The 27,200-nt window shown below is 43.0% G+C and overlaps 1 protein-coding gene across 1 annotated transcript in view; it reads left to right on the top strand.

Moving 5' to 3' along the window:
* Positions 1 to 26,506, top strand: part of slc13a2 (solute carrier family 13 member 2) — a 77,101-nt gene extending 50,595 nt beyond the window's left edge. The window contains exons 7-12 of the mRNA XM_046297767.1: positions 23,015 to 23,224; positions 23,385 to 23,500; positions 25,259 to 25,377; positions 25,479 to 25,640; positions 25,821 to 25,958; positions 26,254 to 26,506. Of these exons, the coding sequence (XP_046153723.1) occupies positions 23,015 to 23,224; positions 23,385 to 23,500; positions 25,259 to 25,377; positions 25,479 to 25,640; positions 25,821 to 25,958; positions 26,254 to 26,388 (880 nt within the window). The 3' untranslated portion in view covers positions 26,389 to 26,506. The remainder of the gene's footprint in view (positions 1 to 23,014; positions 23,225 to 23,384; positions 23,501 to 25,258; positions 25,378 to 25,478; positions 25,641 to 25,820; positions 25,959 to 26,253) is intronic.
* Positions 26,507 to 27,200: the final 694 nt, after the last annotated feature.

Here is a 27,200-nt window from a genome sequence, read left to right as displayed (position 1 = left end):
ACGTTCCAGGATAGGATAGAATTACTAGACCAATTAATAGAAGGATTATGACATACTAGCCAGGGATGACCCAAAACAACAGGTGTAAAAGGTGAACGAAAAATCAAAAAAGAAATAGTCTCACTGTGGTTACCAGATACTGTGAGGGTTAAAGGTAGTGTCTCAAATCCGATACTGGGAAGATGACTACCATCTAAGGCGAACATGGGCGTAGGCTTGTCTAACTCTCTGAAAGGAATGTCATGTTTCCGAGCCCATGCTTCGTCCATGAAACAACCCTCAGCCCCAGAGTCTATCAAGGCACTGCATGTAGCACCCGAACCGGTCCAGCGTAGATGGACCGACAAAGTAGTACACGATCTAGATGGAGAGACCTGAGTAGTAGCGCTCACCAGTAGCCCTCCGCTTACTGATGAGCTCTGGCTTTTACTGGACATGAATTAACAAAATGTCCAGCAAGTCCGCAATAGAGGCACAGGCGGTTGGTGATCCTCCGTTCCCTCTCCTTAGTCGAGATGCGAATACCTCCCAGCTGCATGGGCTCAGTCTCTGAGCCAGAGGAGGGAGATGGTTGCGATGCGGAGCAGGGAAACACCGTTGACGCGAGCTCTCTTCCACGAGCCTGGTGACGAAGATCTACCCGTCGTTCTATGCGGATGGCGAGAGCAATCAAAGAGTCCACACTTGAAGGAACCTCCCGGGAGAGAATCTCATCTTTAACCACTGCGTGGAGTCCCTCCAGAAAACGAGCGAGCAGCGCCGGCTCATTCCACTCACTAGAGGCAGCAAGAGTGCGAAACTCAATAGAGTAATCCGTTATGGATCGATCACCTTGGCATAGGGAAGCCAGGGCCCTAGAAGCCTCCCTACCAAAAACTGAACGGTCAAAAACCCGAATCATCTCCTCTTTAAAGTTCTGGTAATTGTTAGAGCAATCAGCCCTTGCCTCCCAGATAGCTGTGCCCCACTCTCGAGCCCGGCCAGTAAGGAGTGAAATGACGTAAGCAACCCGAGCTCTCTCTCTAGAGTATGTGTTGGGTTGGAGAGAGAACACAATATCACACTGGGTGAGAAAGGAGCGGCACTCCGTGGGCTGCCCGGAGTAGCAAGGTGGGTTATTAACCCTAGGTTCCGGAGGCTCGGCAGGCCAGGAAGTAACAGGTGGCACGAGACGAAGACTCTGGAACTGTCCAGAGAGGTCGGAAACCTGAGCGGCCAGGTTCTCCACGGCATGGCGAGCAGCAGACAATTCCTGCTCGTGTCTGCCGAGCATGGCTCCTTGGATCTCGACGGCAGTGTTACGAGCGTCTGTAGTCGCTGGGTCCATTCTTTGGTCGGATCCTTCTGTTATGCAGGTGAATGAGGACCCAAAAGCGACTTGGCGAAAACAGAGTCTTTAATCCAGTAAAGTAAATATTCAATCATAAAGCACAATTCCACTCGTAATGACGAGAACAGACTGGAGACTCGATCATGAACTGCAGGTTGCCTCGGGAAGGCACTTGACCGTAGCAGACTCAGACACCTGCTCACCACGCAGCATCTGAGGGAAACACGACACGACAGGGCGATACAAAGACACAGCACGGTGAACAATATACAAGGATCCGACAGGGCAGAAACGGAAAACAAGGGGAGAAATAGGGACTCTAATCAGGGGAAAAGATAGGGAACAGGTGTGGGAAGACTAAATGATTGATTAGGGGAATAGGAACAGCTGGGAGCAGGAACGGAACGATAGAGAGAAGAGAGAGAGGGAGGGAGAGAGAAAAAGGGAGAAAAAGGGGAACGAACCTAAAAAGACCAGCAGGGGGAAAACGAACAGAAGGAAAAGCAAAATGACAAGACAATATAATATTCCCTTCTGTTCGTTTCCCCCTGCTGGTCTTATTAGGTTCGTTCCCTTTTTCTATCCCTCTCTCTCCCCCTCTCTCTCTCTCCTCTCTCTATCGTTCTGTTCCTGCTCCCAGCTGTTCCTCATTCTCCTAACTCACTCATTTAGTCTTTTTACACCTGTTCCCTATTTTGTCTTCTGATTAGAGTCCCTATTTCTCCCCTTGTTTTCCACTTCTGTCCTTGTCGGATCCTTGTCTATTGTTCACCGTGCTGTGTCTGTGTATCGCCCTGTCGTGTCGTGTTTCCCTCAGATGCTGCGTGGTGAGCAGGTGTCTGAGTCTGCTAAGTTCAAGTGCCTTCCCGAGGCAACCTGCAGTTCAAGATCGAGTCTCCAGTCTGTTCTCGTCATTACGAGTGGAAATTGTGTTTTTTGATTGTATTTTTACTTTACTGGATTAAAGACTCTGTTTTCGCCAAGTCGCTTTTGGGTCCTCATTCACCTGCATAACAAGAGGCTTCATACCACGTTCTACTGACTGTTGACATCTAGTGGAAGCCATAGGAAGTGCGAACCGATCCATATCTTATTTGGATGTGAATAGGCGATGAGTTGAAAATCAACCAGCCCCAGAATTTCCACTTCCTGTTTGGTTGTTTGCCTGCCCTATGAGTTCTGTTATACTCAGACATAATTCAAACAGTTTTAAAAACTTCAGAGTGTTTTCTATCCAATAGTAATAATAATATGCATATATTAGCATCTGGGACAGAGTAGGAGGCAGTTCACTAGTGAAAATGCTGTCCCCTATCCCTAAAGTATGCACTTTCAGCTCATATTCATTATTCCAATATGCTGTGGTAGACACCTAAAATAATAATAACTTGGTCAATGTCCAAATATTTATAGACCTGCTGTATCAACCCTGGAATGCTGATGCTATGTATTGGCCAATAAGAGGCTTTGAAGCCATCGGTTGGCCATGTTGGCACTCCCCAGAAAAACTAATGGAATTCTACAGTTTTGTACTGTATTTAAGTGTTTTTCTTGTTGTAGTTGGGGCAGTAAACGTTCAAACTTTTTTTTATACTTGAATGAAAATGTTTTATAAATTATATTCCTTTTTTTGTTATGTTTAGCTCACATAATAGCATTTAAAAGTATGCATTAAGGCAGGGCTGCCCAACCCTCTTCCTAAAGATCTAATTTCCTGTGGGTTTTCAGTTCAACCCTAATTTAACACACCTGATTCTGCTAATTAGCTGCTCAACAAGACCTTAACTAGCTCTCAAGCTCTGTCAGGTTGGATGGGGAGCATTGCTGCACAGCTACTTTCAGGTCACTCCAGAGATGTTCAATCAGGTTCAAGTCCGGGCTCTGGGTGGGCTACTCAAGGATATTGAGAGACTTGTCCCGAAGCCACTCCTGTGTTGTCTTGGCTGTGTGCTTAGGACTGTTGTCCTGTTGGAAGGTGAACCTTTGCCCCCAGTCCTGAACTCTCTGGAGCTGGTTTTCATCAAGAATATCTCTGTACTTTGCTCTGTTCATCTTTGCCTCGATCCTGACTAGTCTCCCAGTCCATGCAGCTGAAAAATATCCCCACAGCATGATGCTGCCACTGTGTCTTTGAGGACCTTCAATGCTAAATAAATGTTTTAGTACCCTCCCCAAGATCTGTGTCTCGACACAATCCTGTCTCGAAGCTCTATGGATAGTTTCTTCGATCTCATGGCTTGGTTTTTGCTCTGACATGCACTGTCAACTGTGGGACCTTATATAGACAGGAGTGTGCCTTTCCAAATCATGTCCAATCAATTTAATTTACCACAGGTGGACTCCAATCAAGTTGCAGAAACATCAAGGATGATTTTTTATTTAACATTTATTTACCCAGGCAAGCCAGTTAAGATCAAATTTTATTTGCAATGACGGCCTACCCCGGCTAAACCCGACCAATGCTGGGCCAATTGTTCGCCACCCTATGGGAGTCCCAATCTGAGATGCAATGCCTTATACCGCTGCGCCACTGGAGACAGGATGCAACTGAGCTCAATTGTGAGTCTCATAGCAAAGGGTCTGAATACTTATGTAAATAAGTATAATTTTTTAATAAATTTGCCAAAAATTCTAAAAGCCGGTTTTTGCTTTGTCATTATGGAGTATTGTGTGTAGATTGATGAGGATTATTTAATCTATTTTAGAATAAGTCTGAAGCGTAACAAAATTTTGAGAAAGTCAAGGGTTCTGAAAACTTTCCAAAGCCACTGTTTATACAAAAGTATGTGGACACCCCTTTAAATTTGTGGATTTGGCTGTTTCAACCACACCCGTTGCTGACGGGTGTATACAATCGAGCACACAGCCATGCAATCGCCATAGACCAACATTGGCATTAGAATTGCCTTACTGAAGAGCTCAGTGACAGTGACTCAGTGACTGGAACTGTCATACTGTAGTATGCCTTCTTTCCAACAAGTTAATTTGTAAAATGTCTGCCCTGCTAGAGCTGCCCCGGTCAACTGTAAGTGCAGTTATTGTGAAGTGGAAATGTCTAGGAGCAACAACGGCTCAGCCGCGAAGTGGTGGGCAATACAAGTTCACGGAATGGGACCGGTGAGTGCTGAAACGTGTAATGTGTAAAAATCTCAACAGAGTTCCAAACTGCCTCTGGAAGCAACGTCAGCACAAGACCTGTTCGTCGGGAATTCATGAAATGGGTTTCAAAGACCGAGCAGTCGCACAAGCCTAGGATCACCATGCACAATTCCAAGCGTCAGCTGGAGTGGTGTAAAGCTCACCGCCATTGGACTCTGGTGCAGTGGAAATACGTTCTCTGGAGCGATGAAACACATCTGGCAGTCCGATGGACAAATCTGGATTTGGCAGATACCAGGAGAATGATACCTACCCCAATGTCTAGTGCCAACTGTAAAGTTTGGTGGAGGAGGAATAATGGTGTTGGGTTGTTTTTCCTGGTTTGGGCCTGGCCCCTTAGTTCCAGTGAAGGAAAATCATAACACTACAGCATACAATGACATTCTAGTCGATGTTGTGCTTCCAACTTTGTGGCAACAGTTTGGGGAAGGCCCTTTCCTGTTTCGAAGGCCCTTTCCTGTTTCAGCATGACAATGCCCCCTGTGCACTTGACTGGCATGCACAAAACCCTGATCTCAACTCCATCGAACACCTTTGGGATGAATTGGAACATCGACTGCAAGTCAGTCCCAATCGCCCAACACCAGTGCCCGACCTCACTAATGCTCTTGTGGCTGATTGAAGTCCACGCAGCAATGTTCCAACATCTAGTGGAAAGCCTTCCCAGAATAGTGGAGGCTGTTCTAGTAGCAAAGGGGGTATCAACTCCATATTAATGTCCATGATTTTGGAATTAGATGTTTGACAAACTTTTGGTCATGTAGTTTAAATGCCTCATGAGCTTAGTTTAACTTTCGTACCCTGTCAGAACCCAAATTCTAAGCTTGTTTACTTACAACGTTTGCAAACCAAGTAAATGTAATCAAACACTTTATGGCCTCAAAACATGGTTAAACTTTCATTTTGGATTTTCAGTCCTTGCAGTCATTGCTTTGTATTGATAGTGATTACGTTTTTCCTGCCTCATCCCTCAGGTTTGTACCGAAACAGTGGTGCTTTGTTATTGTTGCTGATTGGCCCTGTAATAAATGCATTTCTATAGCATCCAACATATGTTTTACAATGGTGGGGAAGTGCCAAGATGGAGGTGTATTTGCTTCAAAACAGATCCCCCTATTAGTCATCTAGTTTATTGTGGGAATAAGAGTAAAATTTAAGACACAACTTGTCATGCCTGGTCCCGCTCTCCCTCTCGCTCCCGACTCCCTCCCTTGCCTCAGCCGGCTCGCCAGGCTCCCACGCCTATACTGGCTTGTCGGGCTTCTACGCCCCAGCCGGCTTGTCCAGTGCCCATGCCTCGGCCAGCCTATCAGGCTCGCGCAGGTGGGTCGTCAGGTAGCGCCCCTAGAGGGAGGAGTACTGTCACGCCTGCTCCTGCCCTTCATTAAGCAAACCTGTCACCATCATTAAGCGCATCAGCGCTCCCTGGACTCATCTGGACACCTTCACTTTGTTGATTGCCCCATATTTATCTGTCTGTTCCTCTGTTGGTTCCCGGTGTCAGCATTCTTGTCGTTTACATTTGCCCTTTCCAGACGCAGTCCGTGATCTGTTTCATGTCCATGTTTCATTAAATGTTCACTCCCCGTACCTGCTTCTCGTCTCCAGCGTCTGTCCTTACACAACTTTGAGAAAGGGTTTATTTTAGGGAAACTGTTACATTTGCTCGTCACGCCCTCTACTGCTCATCCTGTGTCTCCTTGACCTGCCGCCACTCCCCCAGTGCCCTATCTATCCCTCTCCCTCTCTCTGTCTCTGTCTCTCTGTCTCTCTGTCTCTGTGTGTGCGTGATTGTGTGGGTGGAGACAGGTGTGCTGGAGTCAGAGCAGATCCCCACCAGCTGCAACCTGTTCCATAATCAAGACCTCTATAAATACTCTGACTCTGGTTCCCGTCTCCAGTACCACGTCTCCTCATCCTGCTACTCTGCCCTGGATTTCCTACACTGCTGCCTTGGATTCCCTTACAGACCTGCTTACCCTGTCCCAACCCCTCTCACTCCAGCCTCAGCCTCCACACCTGGTTTCCTGCAACCTGCCAGAGCTTCCCCTGGCCTACACTCCATCTTCCCCCTGGGTTTCAATAAATACCTTGGTTACTTCATTCCAGTCTCTTCGTCTGAGTCTGCTCTTGGGTTTCCCTGTTCCACTCCGCTTAACATAAACTTCATCAGTAGACACTATTTGGGCTGTTTCCAGTCTCCCTACATAATTATGAGTGATGATAGGTGTTTCGGACATAATTATGGACAATAGCTGTATTTTAACATTTTTGAGAGTTCAACCAATGACGTCATCAGTTGATTGAGCCTGATCTAAAAATGAGTCATGATTTGTAGCAATTATTGTGGCCTCTGTTCGCCAACTGCACAATCACGCTAGCAGCAGGTAGAGATGGTTTTCCTCTTTGAATATAGCCATTGCATCTCAACAATGTTCAAATCTGCCACGACATTGCAGGATATCTAAGTTGACTCATTTTCCCTGGCTTTGTAGAGACTACAATGTGACGGGAGCCCTACTTCCTTGTCCAATTGTGTTTTACTTCCTTGTCCAATTGTGCTGGGGACGTTCTTCAGAACCTCCAAGATCAATTGGTGGCGGCAGCCTTGACCAGCTGGACCAGGAGGGCAAATCACAAACAAGTAAGTTGTTTTGCTGTCGGTAACTAGCTAGCAATATAAGCTATCTTTTTACACAAGGCGGTGTTGTTCAGTACAGTATACTTTTGTGATCAATTCAGCCATAACAGGGCTTGCTGGTACCACTAGCCAAGTTGAGCTGGCTAGCTTTGTTTGCTATACCCAAAATGTACTGTAGGTTGACATTAGCTACCTAGCTTAGCTAGCCTCAGAGCATCTCATTAGGAGCAAAAAAGTAATGATTTTGGCTTTATGACTCATATGAGTCTAGGTAACTACATGTGTGTTGTAGCTAACGAACGTGTTTGTGAGATGTCATATTCTGCACTGTGCTGCTACAATAGGAATACAGACAGTACACAAGGACTGCTCGTGAAAAGCTAATAGCGTTTTTGTCAATCTCTTACAGACAATACCGCTTGTTGGCCTATAGGTTATTTTTGGAGTTGGTTCTATGTGAGGAGAATCTAGGCAGGGGAATCGAATCCTTTCCCTGCGTGTCAATTACTCTCAAGAGGAGATGTGAAAGGTCCCATAACAACAATCTCCCCTTGTAACACCTCACTACACAGGCCAAACACACCATATCCAGGTATTCCCTGTGTAGAACTGTAGTATTTATTATAGGTGTTAGTAGTATATATTCTCAACAACAGTATATACACTGAGTGTACAAAACATTAGGAATACCTTCCTAATATTTCGTTTCGTCCCTTTTGCCCTCAGAACAGCCAAGATGTTGACAGCGTTTCTATCACACCCTGGCCTTAGTATTCTTTGTTTTCTTTATTATTTTGGTTAGGTCAGGGTGTGACATGGGTGATACGTGCGTTTTCGTCTAATCTAGGGTGTTTGTACTATTTCGTTTTTTTGTAGATTTATGGGGTTGTTTCCCTCTAGGTGTTTATGTAGGTCTATGGTTGCCTAGATTGGTTCTCAATTAGAGGCAGGTGTTTATCGTTGTCTCTGATTGGGAACCACATTTAGGCAGCCATATTCTTTGGGTATTTTGTGGGTGATTATTTCCTGTGTCAGTGTCTGTGCCACACTGGACAGTTTAGTTTCCATTTCACTTTGTTGTTTTGTATTTGTGTCATGTTCAGTCTTTTCTATTAAAACATGGACACTTACCACGCTGCGTATTGGTCCAATCCTTGCTACACCTCTTCAGACGAAGAGGAGGAAATCCATTACAGTTCCACAAGGATTCTGGCCCATTGTTGACTCCAATGCTTCCCACAGTTGTGTCAAGTTGGCTGGATGTCCTTTGGGTGGTGGATAATTCTTGATACACACAGGAAACTGTTGAGCGTGAAAAACTCAGCAGCATTGGAGTTGACACAAACCAGTGCGCCAGGCACTTACCACCATACCCCGTTCAAAGTAACTTTAAATCTTTTGTCTTGCCCATTCAACTTCTGAATGGCACACATACACAATACAGGTCTCAATTGTCTTAAGGCTAACAAATCCTTCTTCAACCCGTCATCTACACTGATTGAAGTGGATTTAACAAGTGACATCAATAAGGGATCATATCGTTCACCTGGATTCACCTGGTCCGTCTGTCATGGAAAGAGCAGGTGGTCCTAACTGTCCCTGCATACTGCTGTGTAAAACTCACAAATAAATGTTGTCTTGCATACAAGCCATGTTTAAACTGTTTCCTATATTGACAGACCAATCTAGTTTTATTGAAACGTTTACTTGCAAATTAATGAATGTTGAATGTCCCTTCACCATTTTCTATAGCAGTAAGTGTAAGAATCAATGCTGCTAGAGAAGAGAAGAAGGTACAGGGAGTGAACATTTAATGTCAACACACATGAAACAGGACAGGACAGCGTCTGGACATGAACACATAACGACAATAATGCAGACACAGGGAACAAACGGGGGAGCAGACAGTTATAGACGGGGTAATCAACAAAGGGTAGGAGTCCAGGTGAGTCCAATGAGCGCTGCTGTGCGTAATGATGGTGACAGGTAAAATGAACACGGGGGGAGACAGAGAGCTGGTTTCAAGAGCAGGGCGCAGCAGGTGTTTATCGCAATGGACCACAGGAGGAGGCAGGTAGCTGAGCAGGCAGAAGGTTATACACAGGGGGTCCAAAAGGGCAACAGTACAGGCAGGGAAAAGGCTAGTAATGTAGTCCGGGTGATCAGTTAATAGGTAGATAACAGGAAATTCGACAGGCTAAAGTACAGGCAGGGAAAAGGCTAGTAACGTCGTCCGGGTGATCAGTTAATAGGTAGATAACAGGAAATTCGACAGGCTAAAGTACAGGCAGGGAAAAGGCTAGTAACGTCGTCCAGGAGATCAGGCAATAGGTAGATAACAGGAAAACCGATAGGCTAAAGACTGGGAATATGCCAAAGGCATCGTTAGCGAGGCAGGCAAAAACTATCATACATGGGAGGAATAAATCACAAGGAAAAACAGAGTTCCGAAAGACGTGTGTCACAAAACAAACAATATCTCACAGTGTTGGGGTGCAAAGAACTGAACTAAATATTGTGTGATAATGGCATACAGGTGTGTGAACAGGTGATTATAATTCAGGTGATTGGGATCTGGAGAGTGAGCTGCGTTCAAGGGACCTAGGTGTTTGAGAGTGTGAGCTGGAAAGTGGGCTGGAAAGTGAGCTGCGTTTAATTAAGGGATCTATGTGTTTGAGGGTGTGAGTTGGAAGCAGACGTTATAACAGGTGTGCTTAATGAAGGGCAGACTGTCGCCCTCGAGCGCCAGGGAGGGAGAATAGACGTGACAGTAAGATTGTAACTAGTTACTTCTAGTTAATTCCAAATACATTTGCTGTCAGGATGGGTAATGTACTATATAAGTACACACTAGTTACAAGTAAGTACCCCTGAAGATACACATATATTTTAACTAGCTATATCCTGTGTAACACCTAGTAATTATATTGTCCTTATGAAGATGTGTATGAAGATATGTACTTTGTGATGTACTTGTGGGTTTATCCTCTCACTTGTACAGAAAGGAGGTTCAGGTTGTTGAAATGGGGAACAAACATATTCATAATTTTGTACCTTTTTTCTAAATATTACAAATAATTGTTTATTATAATCTGGGATGATGCCCGTATCGTTGACACCAGCCAGTGAGGATGATTTATGTCTGATTTGTTTTGGTAAACTCAAGAAAGTTGACCCAGATGGTACACGTTTTGGGGGCAAGAGATAGCAACATTGAGTGGAGATTTTGAAGAGTGCGCATTCACGGGTAGATAATCAGAGTCTATCAGAGTCTATAGGATTTTTTGGACCACCAGATCAAGACCTTGTCATGGCGAGCCCAATCTCTAGACCTGAACCCTATTGAAAACCTCTGGAATGTGATTAAGGGGAAGATGGATGGTCACAAGCCTTCAAACAAAGCAGAGTTGCTTGAACTTTTTTATTTTTGCACCAGGAAGTGGCATAAAGTCACCCAACAACAATGTGAAAGACTGGTGGAGAGCATGCCAAGATGCATGAAAGCTGTGATTGTAAATCAGGGTTATTCCACCAAATATTGATTTCTGAACTCTTCCTAAGTTAAAATATTAGTATTGTGTTGTTTAAAAATGAATATGAAATGTTTTTTTTGCATTATTCAAGGTCTGACAACACTGCATTGTTTTTGCTATTTTGACCAGTTGTCTGCATGTAAATGTTTTAAAAACTCTTTGGGCTAGGGGGCAGTATTTTGACGTCCAGGTGAAAAGCGTGCCCAAAGTAAACTGTTACTCAGGCCCAGAGGCTAGGATATGCATATAATTGGAAGATTTGGATAGGACACATTCTAAAGTTTCTAAAACGGTTAAAATTATGTCTGTGAGTATAACAGAACTGATATGGCAAGCGAAACCCAGAGGAAAAACCATCCCAAAAAAATTACAATTGGCTGTCATCTTTATTATGAGGCAAGTCCTCCCAGATTGCAGTTAATAGGGCTTCCACTAGCTGTCAGCAGTCTTTAGAAAGAGTTTCAGGCTTGTTTTCGGAAAAATTTGATAGAATTTGTCGTTTTTCTAAGTGGCTCCAATTTTGGCTGTACTGTTGTCATGCGCATGGATGAGAGTGCGTTCTTTGTTATTTATCTCCAGTAAAGACTATAACGATTCTCTGTCTTAAATTGTATTGTTTATTTAATTATTATGGTACCTGAGGTTTGATTATAAACGTTGTTTGACTTGTTTGGAGAAGTTTATTGGTAACATTTGGGATTCATTTTGTATGCATTTTGAAGGAGGGAATTGGATTATTGACTGAAGCGCGCCAGCTAAACTGAGTTTTTGGGATATAAAGAAGGACATTATCGAACAAAAGGACCATTTGTGATGTAGTTGGTACCTTTTGGAGTGCCAACAAAAGAAAATCTTCAAAGGTAAGGCATTTATTATATCATTATTTCTGACTTTCATTGCGCACCTGACTGGTTCAAATATGTTTTTCATGCTTTTGTATGTGGGGCGCTGTCCTCAGATAATCACATGGTGTGCTTTTGCCGTAAAGCCTTTTTGAAATCTGACACAGCGACTGGATTAACAAGAAGTTAAGCTTTATGTTGATGAATAATTATTGTATTTTCATGAATGTTAATTTGAATTTGGCGCTCTGCAATTTCACCGTTTGCTGTCGAGGTGGGTCGCCAGCAGAACGCCTGTGCCAGACAGGAGGTTAAATGACAATATTTTAATTTGGAATTTGAGAGAAATGTTGTCAGTAGTTTATAGAATGAAACAAAAATGTTAATTTTACCCAAACACATACCAATAAATAGTAAAACCAGAGAAACTGATACTTTTGCAGTGGTCTCTTTTAGGTGAGTAAACAGTGGTCTCTCTTAGGTGTGTAAACTTCAATCCAAAACCTTAAAGGACTGGTAACTCCCCCATTTTGACACACGACTCACAACGTGATTCATGTGTAAAAAACAACATTGAAAATCAAATTAGAATTATTACTATTAAAACCTTTTGTGACTAGGGGGCAGTATTTTCATTTTTGGAAAAAAAGTTCCCATAGTAAACAGGATATTTTGTCAGGACAAGATGCTAGAATATGCATATAAATGACAGCTTAGGATGGAAAACACTCTAAAGTTTCCAAAACTGTAAAAATATTGTCTGTGAGTATAACAGAACTGATGTTGCAGGTGAATGCCTGAGAAAAATCCCATCCGGAAGTGCCTCATGTTTTGAAAGTGCTGCGTTCCAATACATCCCTATTGAGCAGTGAATGGGCTATCAACCAGATTACTCTTTCTCCGTATTCCCGAAGGTGTCTATAGCATTGTGACGTAGTTTTACGCATTTATGTTGAAGAATACCCGTAGGCGGCTACATTGCGCAAATGGTCACCTGATGCTCCCAGAGAGATTCTCGCTTAAAATACAGAGGTAGCCATCGGTCCTACTGAAAAATGTATTGTCCCGATGGATATATTATCAAATAGATATTTGAAAAACACCTTGAGGATTGATTATAAACAACGTTTGCCATGTTTCTGTCGATATTATAGAGCTAATTTGGAATATTTTTTGCCGTTTTCGTGACTGCAATTTCCGGGCGATTTCTCAGCCAAACGTGAAGAACAAATGGAGCTATTTCGCCTACAAAAATAATATTTTTGGAAAAAAGGATCATTTGCTATCTAACTGGGAGTCTCGTGAGTGGAAACATCCGAAGCTCATCAAAGGTAAACGATTTAATTTGATTGCTTTTCTGATTTCCGTGACCAAGTTACCTGCTGCTAGCTGGACAAAATGCTTTGCTAAACCTAACGGTTCCGCCGCTGTCCCCCAAAAGCCCCTGAAATTTAGGGCCAGGCCTCATTTTGAGCCTGCTTTTTCCCCACTGTTGCTGCACTCAGTGCGAGCTATGGTCCATCGGGTGTTTCATTGAACTCGGCACAGTCTGGAGACTATGGTGATGCCATTTTTAGTGATGATTTCAGAATGCCATTTTGGTGATGGTCCCTCTCCGTTTAAACATTTTGCAAATGTACAAAGGTTAACAAGCAAGTCAGTGTCCGTCAGTCAATTAGATGTCATTCTGACACCAAACTGATACCATCTGACACCAAACCCACTTTTTCCAACTCATTTAGAAGCCAACTATCACATATATCAGAGCAGGCCCATAATTCACAGCGCCTTCAGTTTAAAACATAATAAAAACGTAAAACACATAGTTACGTTCTAGCTGCGGGTCCAGTTCTGACATTCTGTGTAGGCCTATATGAGGCGACCCCGAATCCCGAGTTTCAGCTCAATAGGTCCTTCGGCGCCCAAACAAGACCTTAATTGGTGCTGAAAATCCACTTTTTTTCCATGCCTTGCTACGGGGTCCATAAATGAGCTATGGGACAGAAACATTGGGGTCCGTCTCTATGGGCCGAGCCGGTTTCAATGCACCTAGTCTTGTGTCTCGGAGACTTTTCTAAATGTCGTCATTTTCGTAATGGTCTAAATGAATTGAATTCATAGCAAATGTACGTGGCTTTTTCTCGGTCCGAGAACCTTCTAGATCCAAGTAACTCACCACGCACTATCAACCTGAGGTCTAGAACAGGTTTCTAAAGTTTCAGAACTCTAAGTCTGACGGTTATTTTTTAGCTCGAACAAAGGTAACTATTGCAGGCACTGTCTGTCTCTAGGCACCACACTGTGTCCCCCTGTCCTAGCTGTGTGTGTGTGTGATTTTTTTTCTTGGAAATTTTATGGGAGACATGACTGATTTACAGTTCATGGGGGGTGCCTAATCACACATATGAAGTTTTGAAAAGATCTGACCTTTTTAACCCTTTGAATCAGCCCCTATGACACCATTTAAGGCACTTCCGATTGGCACAGGAAGCTATAAGTAAACACATATCCTGATTGGGGTATGCCATTACAGAATCTTTACAGTGTTTACGTTAAGAACTGACCAATTTACACAGGGTTGAATGCACTATTTATCACAAACTGCTGCTTGGGTATGGAAAAACATTTTTAGGGTGATTTTAACCACTTCCGGTTGCTCCAGGAAGGCTTAGAATCAACACAGGTAGACCTCATAGTGGCCTGATGAATTGTCATTGAAGACAGGTTCATAAGGCATTCATAACCCACATAGGCTTCAGGTTGACTTTAGAGGAGCAGGCAATGTATTCCTATGGGGAGCGATGTCATTGTAATCTGTGAGATCAAAAAACCCTGATTAACTGTTAAGGGTTAATGCCACGGTCAAGGTTAGGCTTGCACAGATCGGGAGGACCTCAGGAACGTACCTGAGGTCGAATTGTGCTTCTCACCCTAACCCTTCTCTCACTGTCACCCAAAAGCAAATGACATTTAGGGCCAGGCTTAATTTTGGGCCTACTTTTTTCACGGTCGCTGCACTCAGAGCGTGCTATGGTCAAGCGGGGAATCTCGTTGAACTCGGCACAGCCTTGAGAATATGGAAATGCCATTGCAGGCTCTGTGTGTCTTTAAGCACTGAATTTTGTCACTCCATCATTGCTGTGTGTGTGTATGAGAGAGTTTTTTTTAACCTTTATTTTACTAGGCAAGTCAGTTAAGAAAATAATCATATTTTTAATGACGGCCTAGGAACAGTGGGTTAACTGCCTGTACAGGGGCAGAATGACAGCTTTGTACCTTGTCAGCTTGGTGGTTTGCACTTGCAACCTTACGGTTACTAGTCCAACGCTCTAACCACTAGGCTACCCTGCCGCCCTTTGATATCTGTTGGGAGAAATGACTGACATACAGTTCATGAGGGTTGCCTAATCACACATATGAAGTTTTGAAACCCTTCGAAACAGCACCTATGACACAATTTTAAGGCACTTCCAGTTTACACAGGAAGCTGAAAGTGAACACATATCCTCCCTGGGGTAGGCAATTATAGAATATTGAGTTTTAAGTCTACGTTAAGAACTGACTTATTTGCGGAGGGTTTAGTGAGTGTTTATTATTTCAGAAAATCACAGAAATCTCGCAGAGCTCCGAAGCACACTTTAAAAAGCACACTTTAAAAAGATTTGTATGAACATGCTGCAACTGGATCGATAACTGTTGAACATCACTAATTTGACATTGTACGATTTCTCTTAAATGACTATAGATAAATGGCTGGTTCTTTTTTTATTGACACCGTAGGTTCCTTTACTTTGACGTGAAGCGGAAAAATTATTGCTCTATTTTCATTTTGGACCTTTTATCCCCGAAAAATGGCCATAACTCAAAAACCTAGACGCCCTCTTGTTCGGGGCCAACTGCCCATTATGCCAAACCTATGCTCACCAAGTTTTGGCTTCGAAATATTTTCCATTTAGGAGATAAGGCCACGTCGTGATTGGTGATGTTTTGTACATTTGCAATATGATTCCATTCGCCCTCTTGTGGGATTTACCAGGACAGCGGAAAAATGACCAAAATTTGATTATTTTATAAAACAGAAACCGAATGTCCGAGAGAGTTCGTTTAATGACTTCCTGCCGCACGGCCCGACGCCGTCTGCGAATTTTAGAAACGTATTCGGACGTCTATTAAGGGACCGTATATTTGCAATGTGGACTTTCTCACTAACCATATGGCAAATGTCAAAATGTTCCTTAAGCCCACCCGACACGCAGGCGTCCCATCTAGCCATCTGGAAATGCAAATGCGCTACGCTAAATGCTAATAGCACTCGTTAAAACTCAAACGTTCATTAAAACACACATGCAGGGTACTGAATTAAAGCTACACTCGTTGTGAATCTAGCCAACAAGTCAGATTTTTTAAATGCTTTTAGGGGAAAGCATGAGAAGATATTATCTGATAGCATGCAACATCCCGAAATACCTGAAGGGGACGTAAACAAAAACATTTGCATAGCCGTCGCTACACAAAACGCAGAAATAAAATATAAAACATTCATTACCTTTGACGAGCTTCTTTGTTGGCACTCCTATATGTCCCATAAACATCAGTATTGGGTCTTTTTTTTATAGATTAAATCGGTCCATATATACCCAAAATATCCATCTATGAAAAGTGTGTGATCCAGAAAAAAAACAGCGTTTTAAAACGCAACGTAATTTTTTTTAAATTAAAAAAGTCGACGATAAACTTTCACGAAACACTTCGAAATACTTTTGTAATCCAACTTTAGGTATTAGTAAACGTTAATAATCTATCAAATTGATCACGGGGCGATGTGTATTCAATAGCTCCACGTCTTCAAATCATGGTCGGAAATCTCTCTTCCAAAACATCCTGTCGGAGACCGGATTACTCGTTTGACCAAGAAACAACGCCCAGGCAATTGACAAGACTGGCGACATCGTGTGGAAGCTGTAGGACTTGCAATCTCGGCCCCATCTAATTTGCTGTCCCATAGACAATACATGCAAGTGGTGCATTGATATTTTTTCCAGTTTTCGGTGATCAGTTTTCCTTGCGCTTTTCGATGAAACACACGTTCTGTTATAGTCACAGCCGTGATTTAACCAGTTTCAGAAACGTCAGAGTGTTTTCTATCCACACATACTAATCATATGCATATACTATATTGCTGGCATGAGTAGCAGGACGCTGAAATGTTGCGCGATTTTTAACAGAATGTTTGAAAAAGTAAGGGGTAGGCTTAAGTGGTTTTAAGGTATGTAATGGCATTGAATAGAAAACTACAAAACCAAAAAAAAAAGTACTTCCTGAATGGATTTTTCTGAGGTTTCAGCCTGCCAAATCAGTTATGTTATACTCACAGACACTATTTTAACAGTTTTGGAAACTAGCGATGGTGTTTTCTATCCAAACCTACCAGTTATATGCATATCATATCTTCTGGGCCCGAGTAGCAGGCCGTTTAATTCTGGCATGCTTTTCATCCAAAATTCCGAATGCTGCCCCCTACCCTAGAGAGTCTAAGGTCAGGGCGTGACACTTTGTCAGCGATTACAGCGGTGGATCTTTCTGGGTAAGTCTCTAAGAGCTTTACACACCTGGATTATAAAATATTTGCCCATTATTATTTTTAAAATTCTTCAAGCTGGTTGTTGATCATTGCTAGACAGCAATGGTCAAGTTTTGCCATAGATCTTCAAGCCAATTTAAATCAAAAACGGTAATTAGACCACTCAGAAACATTCAATGTCAAATCAAATGTAGTTATAAAGACCTTTTTACATCAGCAGATGTCACAAAGAGCTTATACAGAAACACAGCCTAAAACCCCAAACAGAAAGCAATGCAGATGTAGAAGCATGGTGGCAGTAACCGTGTTCGTCTGTTGAAAGAGGAGCAGACCAAAATGTGGCGTGGTGGTTACTCATGTTCTTTAATGAAAAAATTAACGATACATGAAATAACTAAATCTACAAAACGAGAAAGGCTGTATAGGTTATCTTGTGACAACAAAGACAGGAACAATCACCCACAAACACACAGTGAAACCCAGGCTACCTAAATATGGTTCCCGATCAGAGACAATGAGAATCAACTCTGATTGAGAACCGCCTCAGGCAGCCATAGACTATGCTAGACAACCCTACTCAACCACAATCCCAATACCTACTAAACCCCAATACAAAAACACACCACAAAATAAACCCATGTCACACCCTGGCCTGACCAAATAAATAACAAAAACACAAAATACTAAGACCAAGGCGTGACAGTGGCTTGGAAAACCCCTCTAGAAAAGAAAGGAACCTAGGAAGAAATCTAGGGAGGAAGAAGGCTCTGAGGGGGTGACCAGTTCTCTTCTGGCTGTGCCGGGTGGAGATTATAAGAGTACATGGCCATTAAGGCCAGATTGTTCTTCAACATGTTCAAACATTCATAGATGACCAGCAGGGTCAAATAATAATCACAGTGGTTGTAGAGGGTGCAACAGGCCAGCACCTCAGGAGTAAATGTCAAATGGATTTTCATAGCCGAGAATTCAGAGACAGCAGGTGCAGTAGAGAGGTAGAAAGAAGGAGAGAGAGAAACAGAGAGAGAGCCAGAGGTAGACCGAGAGAGAAAGAGAGAGAGCGAGAGAACTCCACCCACTTTGCCACGGAATAGCCCCCAATGATGCCAACACATCATTCGGCCGCCTTTCGTTCCAGTACTCTGCTGCCTGTGACTGGAACGAATTGCAAAAATCGCTGAAGTTGGAGACTTTTATCTCCCTCACCAACTTCAAACATCAGCTATCCGAGCAGCTTACCGATCGCTGCAGCTGTACATAGTCTATAGGAAAATAGCCCACCCATTTTCACCTACCTCATTCCCATACTGTTTTTATACTGTTTTTATTTATTTATTTTTCTGCTCTTTTGCACACCAATATCTCTACCTGTACATGACCATCTGATCATTTATCACTCGTGTTAATCTGCAAAATTGTATTATTCGCCTACCTCCTCATGCCTTTTGCACACATTGTATATAGACTGCCCATTTTTTTCTACTGTGTTATTGACTTGTTAATTGTTTATTCCATGTGTAACTCTGTGTTGTCTGTTCACACTGCTATGCTTTATCTTGGCCAGGTCGCAGTTGCAAATGAGAACTTGTTCTCAACTAGCCTACCTGGTTAAATAAAGGTGAAATAAAATAAAATAAATAAAAAAAACACTAAAGCGATATCAATAGACCACTAACTTACTACAAGGAGACAAGGCTGAGTGTAGCCCACGAATATCTCCTCCACCGCGTGAGCCCAATGGGGCACAAAACCGGACAGGAAGATCATGTCAATGACTCAACCCACTCTAGTCCATCGCCCTTCCTAGGGATGGAATAGAAAAGCACTAGTAAACCAGTGGCTCAGCCCCCATAATAGCGTCAGAGGCATAGAATCCCAATGAAGAGAGGGGAGCCTGCCAGGCAGAGACAGCAAGGACGGTTTGTCACTCCAGTGCCTTGCTGTTCACCTTCGCACCACTTGGCCAGACTACACTCAATCATAGGACCTACTGAAGAGATGAATCTTTAGTAAAGACTTAAAGGTTGAGACGTCTCCCACATAAATAGGCAGACCATTCCATGAAAATGTACCTCTATAGGAGAAAGCCCTGCCTCCAGCTGTTTGCTTAGAAATTCTAGGGTCAATAAAGAGTCCTGTGTCTTGTGACATAGAGTACATATAAATATGTAAGGCAGGGCCAAATTGGAGAGATAGGTAGGAGCAAGTTAATTTATTGCTGTTTAGGTTAGCAGTATAAAACCTTGAAATCAGCCTTAGGAAACCAATATAGAGGGGACTGTGCAGTCTCTATGATGGGGTCTAAAACCAGCCTTGAGTGTTTCATATACATTATTTGTCCTCAGCAAGGCAGTGAGTAGCTGCTAAACAACTTTTTCAAAAAATGTTGACAGGAAAGGAAGATTCAATATAGGCCGATATAAACTCAACAAAAAAATAAATGTCCTCTCACTGTCAACTGTGTTTAGATTCAACAACTGAAACATAAACTGAACAAGTTCCACAGACATGTGACTAACATAAATGAAATAATGTGTCTCTGAACAAAGGGGGGGTGGCCACCAGCTGCATAAAGTCCTACAGTGCATCCCCTCCTCATGGACTGCACCCGATAAGCCAGTTCTTACTGTGAGATGTTACCCCACTCTTCCACCAAGGCTCTTGCAAGTTCCAGAACATTTCTGGAGGGAATGGCCCTAGCCCTCACCCTCACAGGTCCCAGACGTGCTCAATGGGATTGAGATCCGGGCTCTTCGCTGGCCGTGGCAGAACACTGACATTCCTGTCTTGCAGGAAATCACACACAGAACAAGCTGTATGGCTGGTGGAATGCTGGAGGGTCATGTCAGGATGAGCCTGCAGGATGGGTAGCACATGAGGGAGGAGGATGTCTTCCCTGTAACGCATAGAGGTGAGATTGCCTGCAATGACAACAAGCTCAGTCCGATGATGCTGTGACACACCACCCCAGACCATGACGGATCCTCCACCTCAAAATCGATCCCGCTCCAGAGTACAAGCCTCGGTGTAACGAAGAAGTGAAGAGCACTTTTTTTGCCAGTCCTGTCTGCTTCTGTGATGGTGGATTTGTGCCCATAGGCGACATTGTTGCCGTTGGTGTCTGGTGAGGACCTGCCTTACCTGACTTGATTTAAATAGGAGTCCGTAATTTGCTTTCTAATAATCATAATCTTTTAATCTAAGAAGTTCATGAATTCATCATTGCTGAAGTGAAGGCCATCCTCACTTGGGGATTGCTGCTTTTTAGTTGGCTTTGCAACAGTATCAACAATATGTTTTGGATTGTTTTATTCTCCTTACTCAGGTTGGATAAGTAGACTGATCGAGGAGCAGTGAGGGCTCTTCAATCTTGCACTTTACTGTCTTTCCAAGCTCGTCAGAAGACTTTGTTTAGTGGAGCGTAATTTCCGTTCCAATTTTCTGGAAGCTTGCCTCAAGGGTCGGGTATTTTCTGTATTTCAGGGAGCTCATTTATTTTGAATTTTTTTTTTTTTGAAGTGTGACTGCATCTAGGGTATTATGCAAAGCCTAAAAATGTAGGTGGTTGACTGATTGTTGTACTCCGGTGTCATTGGGTAGGTGGAGGGAGTCTTTGGGTTGTCCAATATTTTTTTTTCGCAGGTTTTAATAACAGTTTGTTGGGGTTTTAGCAGATGTTTTTTGAGATTTCAATTGTAATAAAAGGGAGGTCCGATAGTCCAGGATTATCAGGAAAAACATTTAGATTCACAAATTGTATTCCACGAGACAAACCTAGATCCAGGGTATGACTGTGGCAATGCGTAGGTCCTTAGACATGCTGGACAAACCCCACTGAACCCCACTGAACCATGTTTCAGTCAGGCCAATCACATCAATGTTATGATCAGTTATTAGTTGACTGACTGACTGCCTTGGAAGTGACTAGCTCTATTTTGAGTTGTGAGATATCACAATCTCTTACAATAATGACAGGAACGGAGGAGGTCTTTATTGCAGTGAGATTGCTAAGGCGAAGACCGCCATGTTTAGTTTTTTAAGTTAAAATCAATTGAATGGATTCATTCCTCTCCGGCAACTGAGTTAGGAAAGCCGCTTGTATCTTTGTCGTGACCGGGTGTATTGAGACAGCATCCAAAGTATAATTAATAACTGCACCATGCGCAAAGGGATATTAAATTTCTGATTTATTTTTATTTTACCAATCTACCAATTGGTGCCCTTCTTTGAGAACCATTGGAATGCCTCCCTATTCTTTGTGGTTGAATCTGTGCTTGAAATTCACTGCTCGAATGTGGGACCTTACAGACCTTACAGATAATTATATGTGTGGGGTACAGAGCTGGGGTAGTTATGTAAAAATCATGTTAAACACTATTATTAAAACACAGAGCCCATGCAACATATTAAGCACATCTTTAATCCTAAATTCATGCAGTGAATTTAGGTTGGCCATTACAAACCGGTTGGCCATTAAACCGGTTGACTCAAGACATCTTGAATCACCTCGACAATCTACTGGCAAATCCTTTCTAATCCTTATCGTATGAAGATAAATGATAGATAAAAGGTATTGGTGCTCATCGGCCATTGGACCGAATATTACAAATTCAACAATGAGTGGTTTGGAAGGAATAAGTGGCTAACTGCAAGAGTTGCAAAGCACTCACCCTGCCTGCTATAAGTTTGAATACATTGGACCATGGAAACTCATGGTCTCTCATACTCTCATACTTCACTAAGTTCAAGACAACTGGGAACTCTGGACAAACATTAGCTCAGACTGGTGAAAATACATCTTGAATGGTCAGCCAAATCAGAATTTCAAGTGGGGAACCCTGGCCTCTTTCTAAATGCCCAAAGTTCCGACCTGAAGATCACTGACGTCATGATTCGACCTCATTTTTTTCAGTTCCCAGTTGTCTTGAAAGCACAAATTATCAAAAAGTCAGGCTACTTTGACACTGACGAACTGATGATCTGAAATCAATGAAAACAACGTTGTATTGAATCCATCAATGGCCTAGGTGTGTGGAGACACATATTGTATGCTACAATATGAGGAGTAAATCATAGTCCTAATAATGAGGACAATTAACAGAGGCAACTCGAATGAACTTTCAACGCGTTTATTGAAATTTTTGACAATTATTTTTCATGCCATGAGAGGTACCTGCCGGCCAAATGGGTTCCCGGAACGAAACAATCCAAAACGGAGAAGTGCCAGTTCCTGTTCCAGCAGGCTTTAGCTTAAATTAAGCACTGCCGCCAGCCACTATCGGCTCAAAGGAATATTTCCGGCAGGTAACCAATGAAATGTTACCCCAGCAGCCTGCACTTACTTGAAGTTTGCACATCCAGCTATTGAGCACTACAACATGACTAAACTTTACAGTTGTTGTTGACACAAAAATAAAAAGTTCTTCGCAATCTCAAAAGGTCAAATAGGGAGTGTTTATATTTGTCCTTTAAGTGTGAGGTGTAAATGGAAATGTCTTTTTTTGCATATCCCGACTCCCCTGAGACACCCTCTGATGTTTGAACGAGTGGCTGGTCCCGTAATTAACGTTAGCTATCTGTTGACACCAATTCTCAACTGGATCAACTCCGACAGGTGCGGCACTACATCCTGAAATCGCCATGAATTCCACATATTATGGTTTGCTTTTACAACCAGGAAATGTAGATGGCCCTTCCCTTCCAGCGAGATGCAGAAACACTGGTATTTCTGTGTAGTGAGGCAATTCTCTACTTTTTTAAAAACAAATTAATGGACATTTACATCGAATGCGCAGCGGTGAAACATCACTTTAGCAGAAGCCGCTGAACATGCTACATTACTTCTAACTAATGGCTCCTAATTCAATTTAGTTTGATATGAATTGATTCTTTGAGGTCTCACTCCTTGTCCGTGTGTGTCGTTGACAGCATGAAGAAGTCATTTGGCTGCGGGAAGAAGAATGAGGGAGACAAGGAGGCGTTCGCAGTGATGAAGGAGGAGTACAGGAAGCTGGGGAGCATGACCTTCGCTGAGGGGGCTGTGCTGACCATCTTTGTCCTGCTGGTGGTGATGTGGTTCACCAGAGAACCAGGCTTCATGCCAGGCTGGGCCACTGTACTGTTTAACATGGATGGAGCGTGAGTAGCACACACATACAGATACATTCATGCACACAGGCTGGCACAGGCAGGCATGCAGTCAGATGCATGCACGCACACACAAACACACACCAATAAAATGTGAATGTCTGTTCTTCTAACTGAATTCTAAACTCTTTCGCTGTGTTGTGTCCTTCAGGTTTGTGACAGACGGGACTGTTGCCATCTTCATGTCCACGCTCTTCTTCATTATCCCCTCACGGCCGTTCTGCTGTGGGAGTGCTGAGGAAGAGGAGGGAGAGGCTGGGGAGGAAGGTGAGGGGGGGGGTTCAATGACAGAGACACAATAACAAATATAGTTGAAGTCTGAATATTACATAGACTTAGGTTGGAGTCATTTAAACTCGTTTTTCAACCACACAAATGTCTTGTTAACAAACTATAGTTTTGGCAAGTTGGTTAGGACATCTACTTTGTGCATGACACAAGTTTTTCCAACAATTGTTTAGAGACAGATTATTTAAATTATAATTCACTGAAAACAATTCCAGTGGGTCAGAAATTTGCATACACTAAGTTGGCTGCCATTGGAAAATTCCAGAAAATGATGCCATGGCTTTAGAAGCTTCTGAGGCTAATTTGAGTCAATTGGAGGTGAACCTGTGGATGTATTCCAAGGCCTACCTTCAAACTCAGTGCCTCTTTGCTTGACATCATGGGCAATTATGAGCCAAGACCTGGATGAACCCCCACAAGTCTGGTTCATCCTTAAGAGAAATTTCCAAACACCTGAAGGTACCACGTTCATCTGCACAAACAATAGTACGCAAGTATAAACACCATGGGACTACGCAGCCGTCATACTGCTCAGGAAGGAGACGCGTTCGGTCTCCTAGAGATGAACGTACTTTGGTGCGAAAAGTGCAAATCAATCCCAGAACAACAGCAAAGGACCTTGTGAAGATGCTGGAGGAAACAGGTACAAAAGTATCTATATCCACAGTAAAACGAGTCCTATATCGACATAACCTGAAAGGCCGCTCATCAAGGAAGAAGCCACTGCTCCAATACCGACATAAAAAAGCCAGACTATGGTTTGCAAATGCACATGGGGACAAAGATCGTACTTTTTGGAGAAATGTCTTCTGGTCTGATGATACAAAAATATAACTGTTTGGCAATTGTTATGTTTGGAGGAAGAAGGGAGAGGCTTACAAGCCGAAGAACACCATCCCAACCGTGAAGCACGGGGTGGGAGCATCATGTTGTGGGGGGTAGGAGGGACGGGTGCACTTCACAAAATAGATGACATCATGAGGGCAGGAAAATTATGTGGATATATTGAAGCAACATCTCAAGACATCAGTCAGGAAGTTAAAGCTTGGTCGCAAATGGGTCTCCCAAATGGACAATGACCTCAAGCACACTTCCAAAGTTGTGACAAAATGGCTTAAGGACAACAAAGTCAAGGTATTGGAGTGGCCGTCACAAAGCCCTGACCTCAATTTCAATGAAAATATGTGGGCAGAACTGAAAAAGCGTGTGCGAGCAAGGAGGCCTACAAACCTGACTCAGCTACACAAGCTCTGTCAGGAGGAATGGGCCAAAATTCACCCAATTTATTGTGGGAGGCTTGTGGAAGGCTACCAGAAAAGTTTGATCCAAGTTAAACAATTATAGGCAATTCTACCAAATACTAATTGAGTGTTTGTAAACTTATGACCCACTGGGAATGTGATCAAAGAAATAAAAGCTGAAATAAATCAATCTACACAATTTTTCTGACTTTTCACATCCTTAAAATAAGTGGTGATCCTAACTGACGTAAAACATGGAAATCTTACTAGGATTAAATGTCAGGAATTGTGAAAAACTGAGTTTAAATGTAAATGTATTTGGCTAAGTTGTATGTAAACGACTTCAACTGTATCTTTGTCTGCAGATTCTGTTCAGTTAAGAAGACTCAATGAGACAAAGTTCAGTTTCACTGTCTAATGAAGAGATAGGCCTTTAATGTGCATTGTTAATATTAATTTCACTTATTCCTTCTCTTACTCCCCACCCACTCTCCAGGCAAGAGGAAGCAAAAGGCCCCAGGTGCTCTGTTGAACTGGCATGTGGTCCACGAACGCATGCCCTGGAATATCATCCTATTGCTGGGAGGAGGTTTTGCTTTGGCCAGCGGTAGCGAGGTTTGTGTGCAGGCATCTAGTTCATAATGCCCTGTATCTTGTCTCTCTCGCTCTCACCTCCACTCACCCCCTCATCTCGCCCACCCCATCTGTTTCTCTAGGCATCTGGTCTGTCTCAATGGCTGGGTGAGAGTCTAGCTCCTCTACAGTCCATTCCTCCCTTCGGTATCTCTCTGCTACTCTGTCTGTTGGTGGGGACCTTCACTGAGTGCTCCAGCAACACAGCTACTACCACACTGTTCCTGCCCATACTGGCCTCTATGGTAACCACACACAAACAGACACATGCGCACTCATGCACGAACGAACGCACACACACAATAAGTGTGCATGCATGCACATTTGCATACACACACACACACTCCCTCTCTCTGTCTGTCTCTCTCATCCACATGTCCAAGTGTGTTGACTGACTTGGTGTGTTCCTTTCTACTTCCCACCAGGCCACAGCTATTAGGCTGCATCCTCTGTACGTGATGCTGCCCTGCACCATCTGTGCCTCGTTGGCATTCATGTTGCCTGTGGCAACACCTCCCAATGCCATAGTCTTCTCCTATGGAAATCTCAAAGTCATGGACATGGTGAGACCCAACACATGCACACACACAGGTGCATAAGTGCACACACACAAATGGATAGACACAGACACACAACCATAGTAGTGGTCTTGTGTTGCTCAGATGGTAACATAGTGTTGCAACACCAAAATAGTAGGTTCAATTCCCACTGGGGTCACATACACTGAAATGTATGCACAGACTACTGTAAATCGCTTTGGATTAAAGTGTCAGCTAAAATGCATATATTATGTTATTACACATTCAGAAACAACAGTGTTTACTGTATACCCTGAATTTGTGTTGTTGTGTTGTCCAGGTGAAGGCAGGCTTCATGCTGAACATGATCGGGATCCTGACCATCAACTTGGGCATCAACACCTGGGGAGACGCAATGTTCCAGCTCAGCACTTTCCCTGACTGGGCCAACATCACACATGGGACCAAGCCCTGAGAGGGGGAGGAGAGAGAGGCAGGAGGAAGGAGGAGGATGGAGGGAGGATTTTGATATGAGCACCAAAGAGAGCAAGGGAGAGAGAGAGATAGAGAGGCAGGCAGGCAGACAGACATTACCAGTCAAAAGTTTGGACACACCTACTCATTCAAGGGTTTTTCTTAATTTTTACTATTTTCTGCATTGTAGAATAATAGTGAAGACATCAAAAATGTGAATGGAATCATGTAGTAACCAAAAAAGTGTTAAACAAATAAAAATATATTTTATATGAGATTTTTCAAAGTAGCCACCAGTTGCCTTGGTATTCTCATTTGCCTTGGCATTCTCTCAACCAGCTTCATGAGGTAGTCACCTGGAATGCACTTCAATTAACAGGTGTGCCTTGTTAAAAGTTATTTTGTGGAATTTCTTTCCTGCTTAATGCTTTTAAGCCAATCAGTTGTGTTCTGACAAGGTAGTGGGGGCATACAGAAGATAGCCCTATTTGGCAAAAGAGCAAGTCAAATAAGCAAAGTAAAATGACAGTCCATCATTACTTTAAGACATGAAGGTCAGTCAATATGGAACACTTCAAAAACGTTGAAAGTTTCTTAAAGCGGAGTCGCAAAAACCATAAAGCACTATAATGAATCTGGCTATCATGAGGACCGCCACAGGAAAGGAAGACCCAGAGTTACCTTTGCTACAGAGAATACGTTCATTACAGTTACCAGCCTAAGAAAATGCAGCCCAAATAAATGCTTCACAGAGTTCAAGTAACAGATACATCTCAACATCAACTGTTCAGAGGAGACTTTGTGAATCAGGCC

The sequence above is a fragment of the Oncorhynchus gorbuscha genome, linkage group LG14 (genome assembly GCF_021184085.1).
Source record: "Oncorhynchus gorbuscha isolate QuinsamMale2020 ecotype Even-year linkage group LG14, OgorEven_v1.0, whole genome shotgun sequence".
Taxonomy (NCBI): Eukaryota; Metazoa; Chordata; class Actinopteri; order Salmoniformes; family Salmonidae; genus Oncorhynchus; species Oncorhynchus gorbuscha.
The sequence above is the reverse complement of the archived record's forward strand: the minus strand, read 5'-3'. Positions and strand labels throughout refer to the sequence as shown.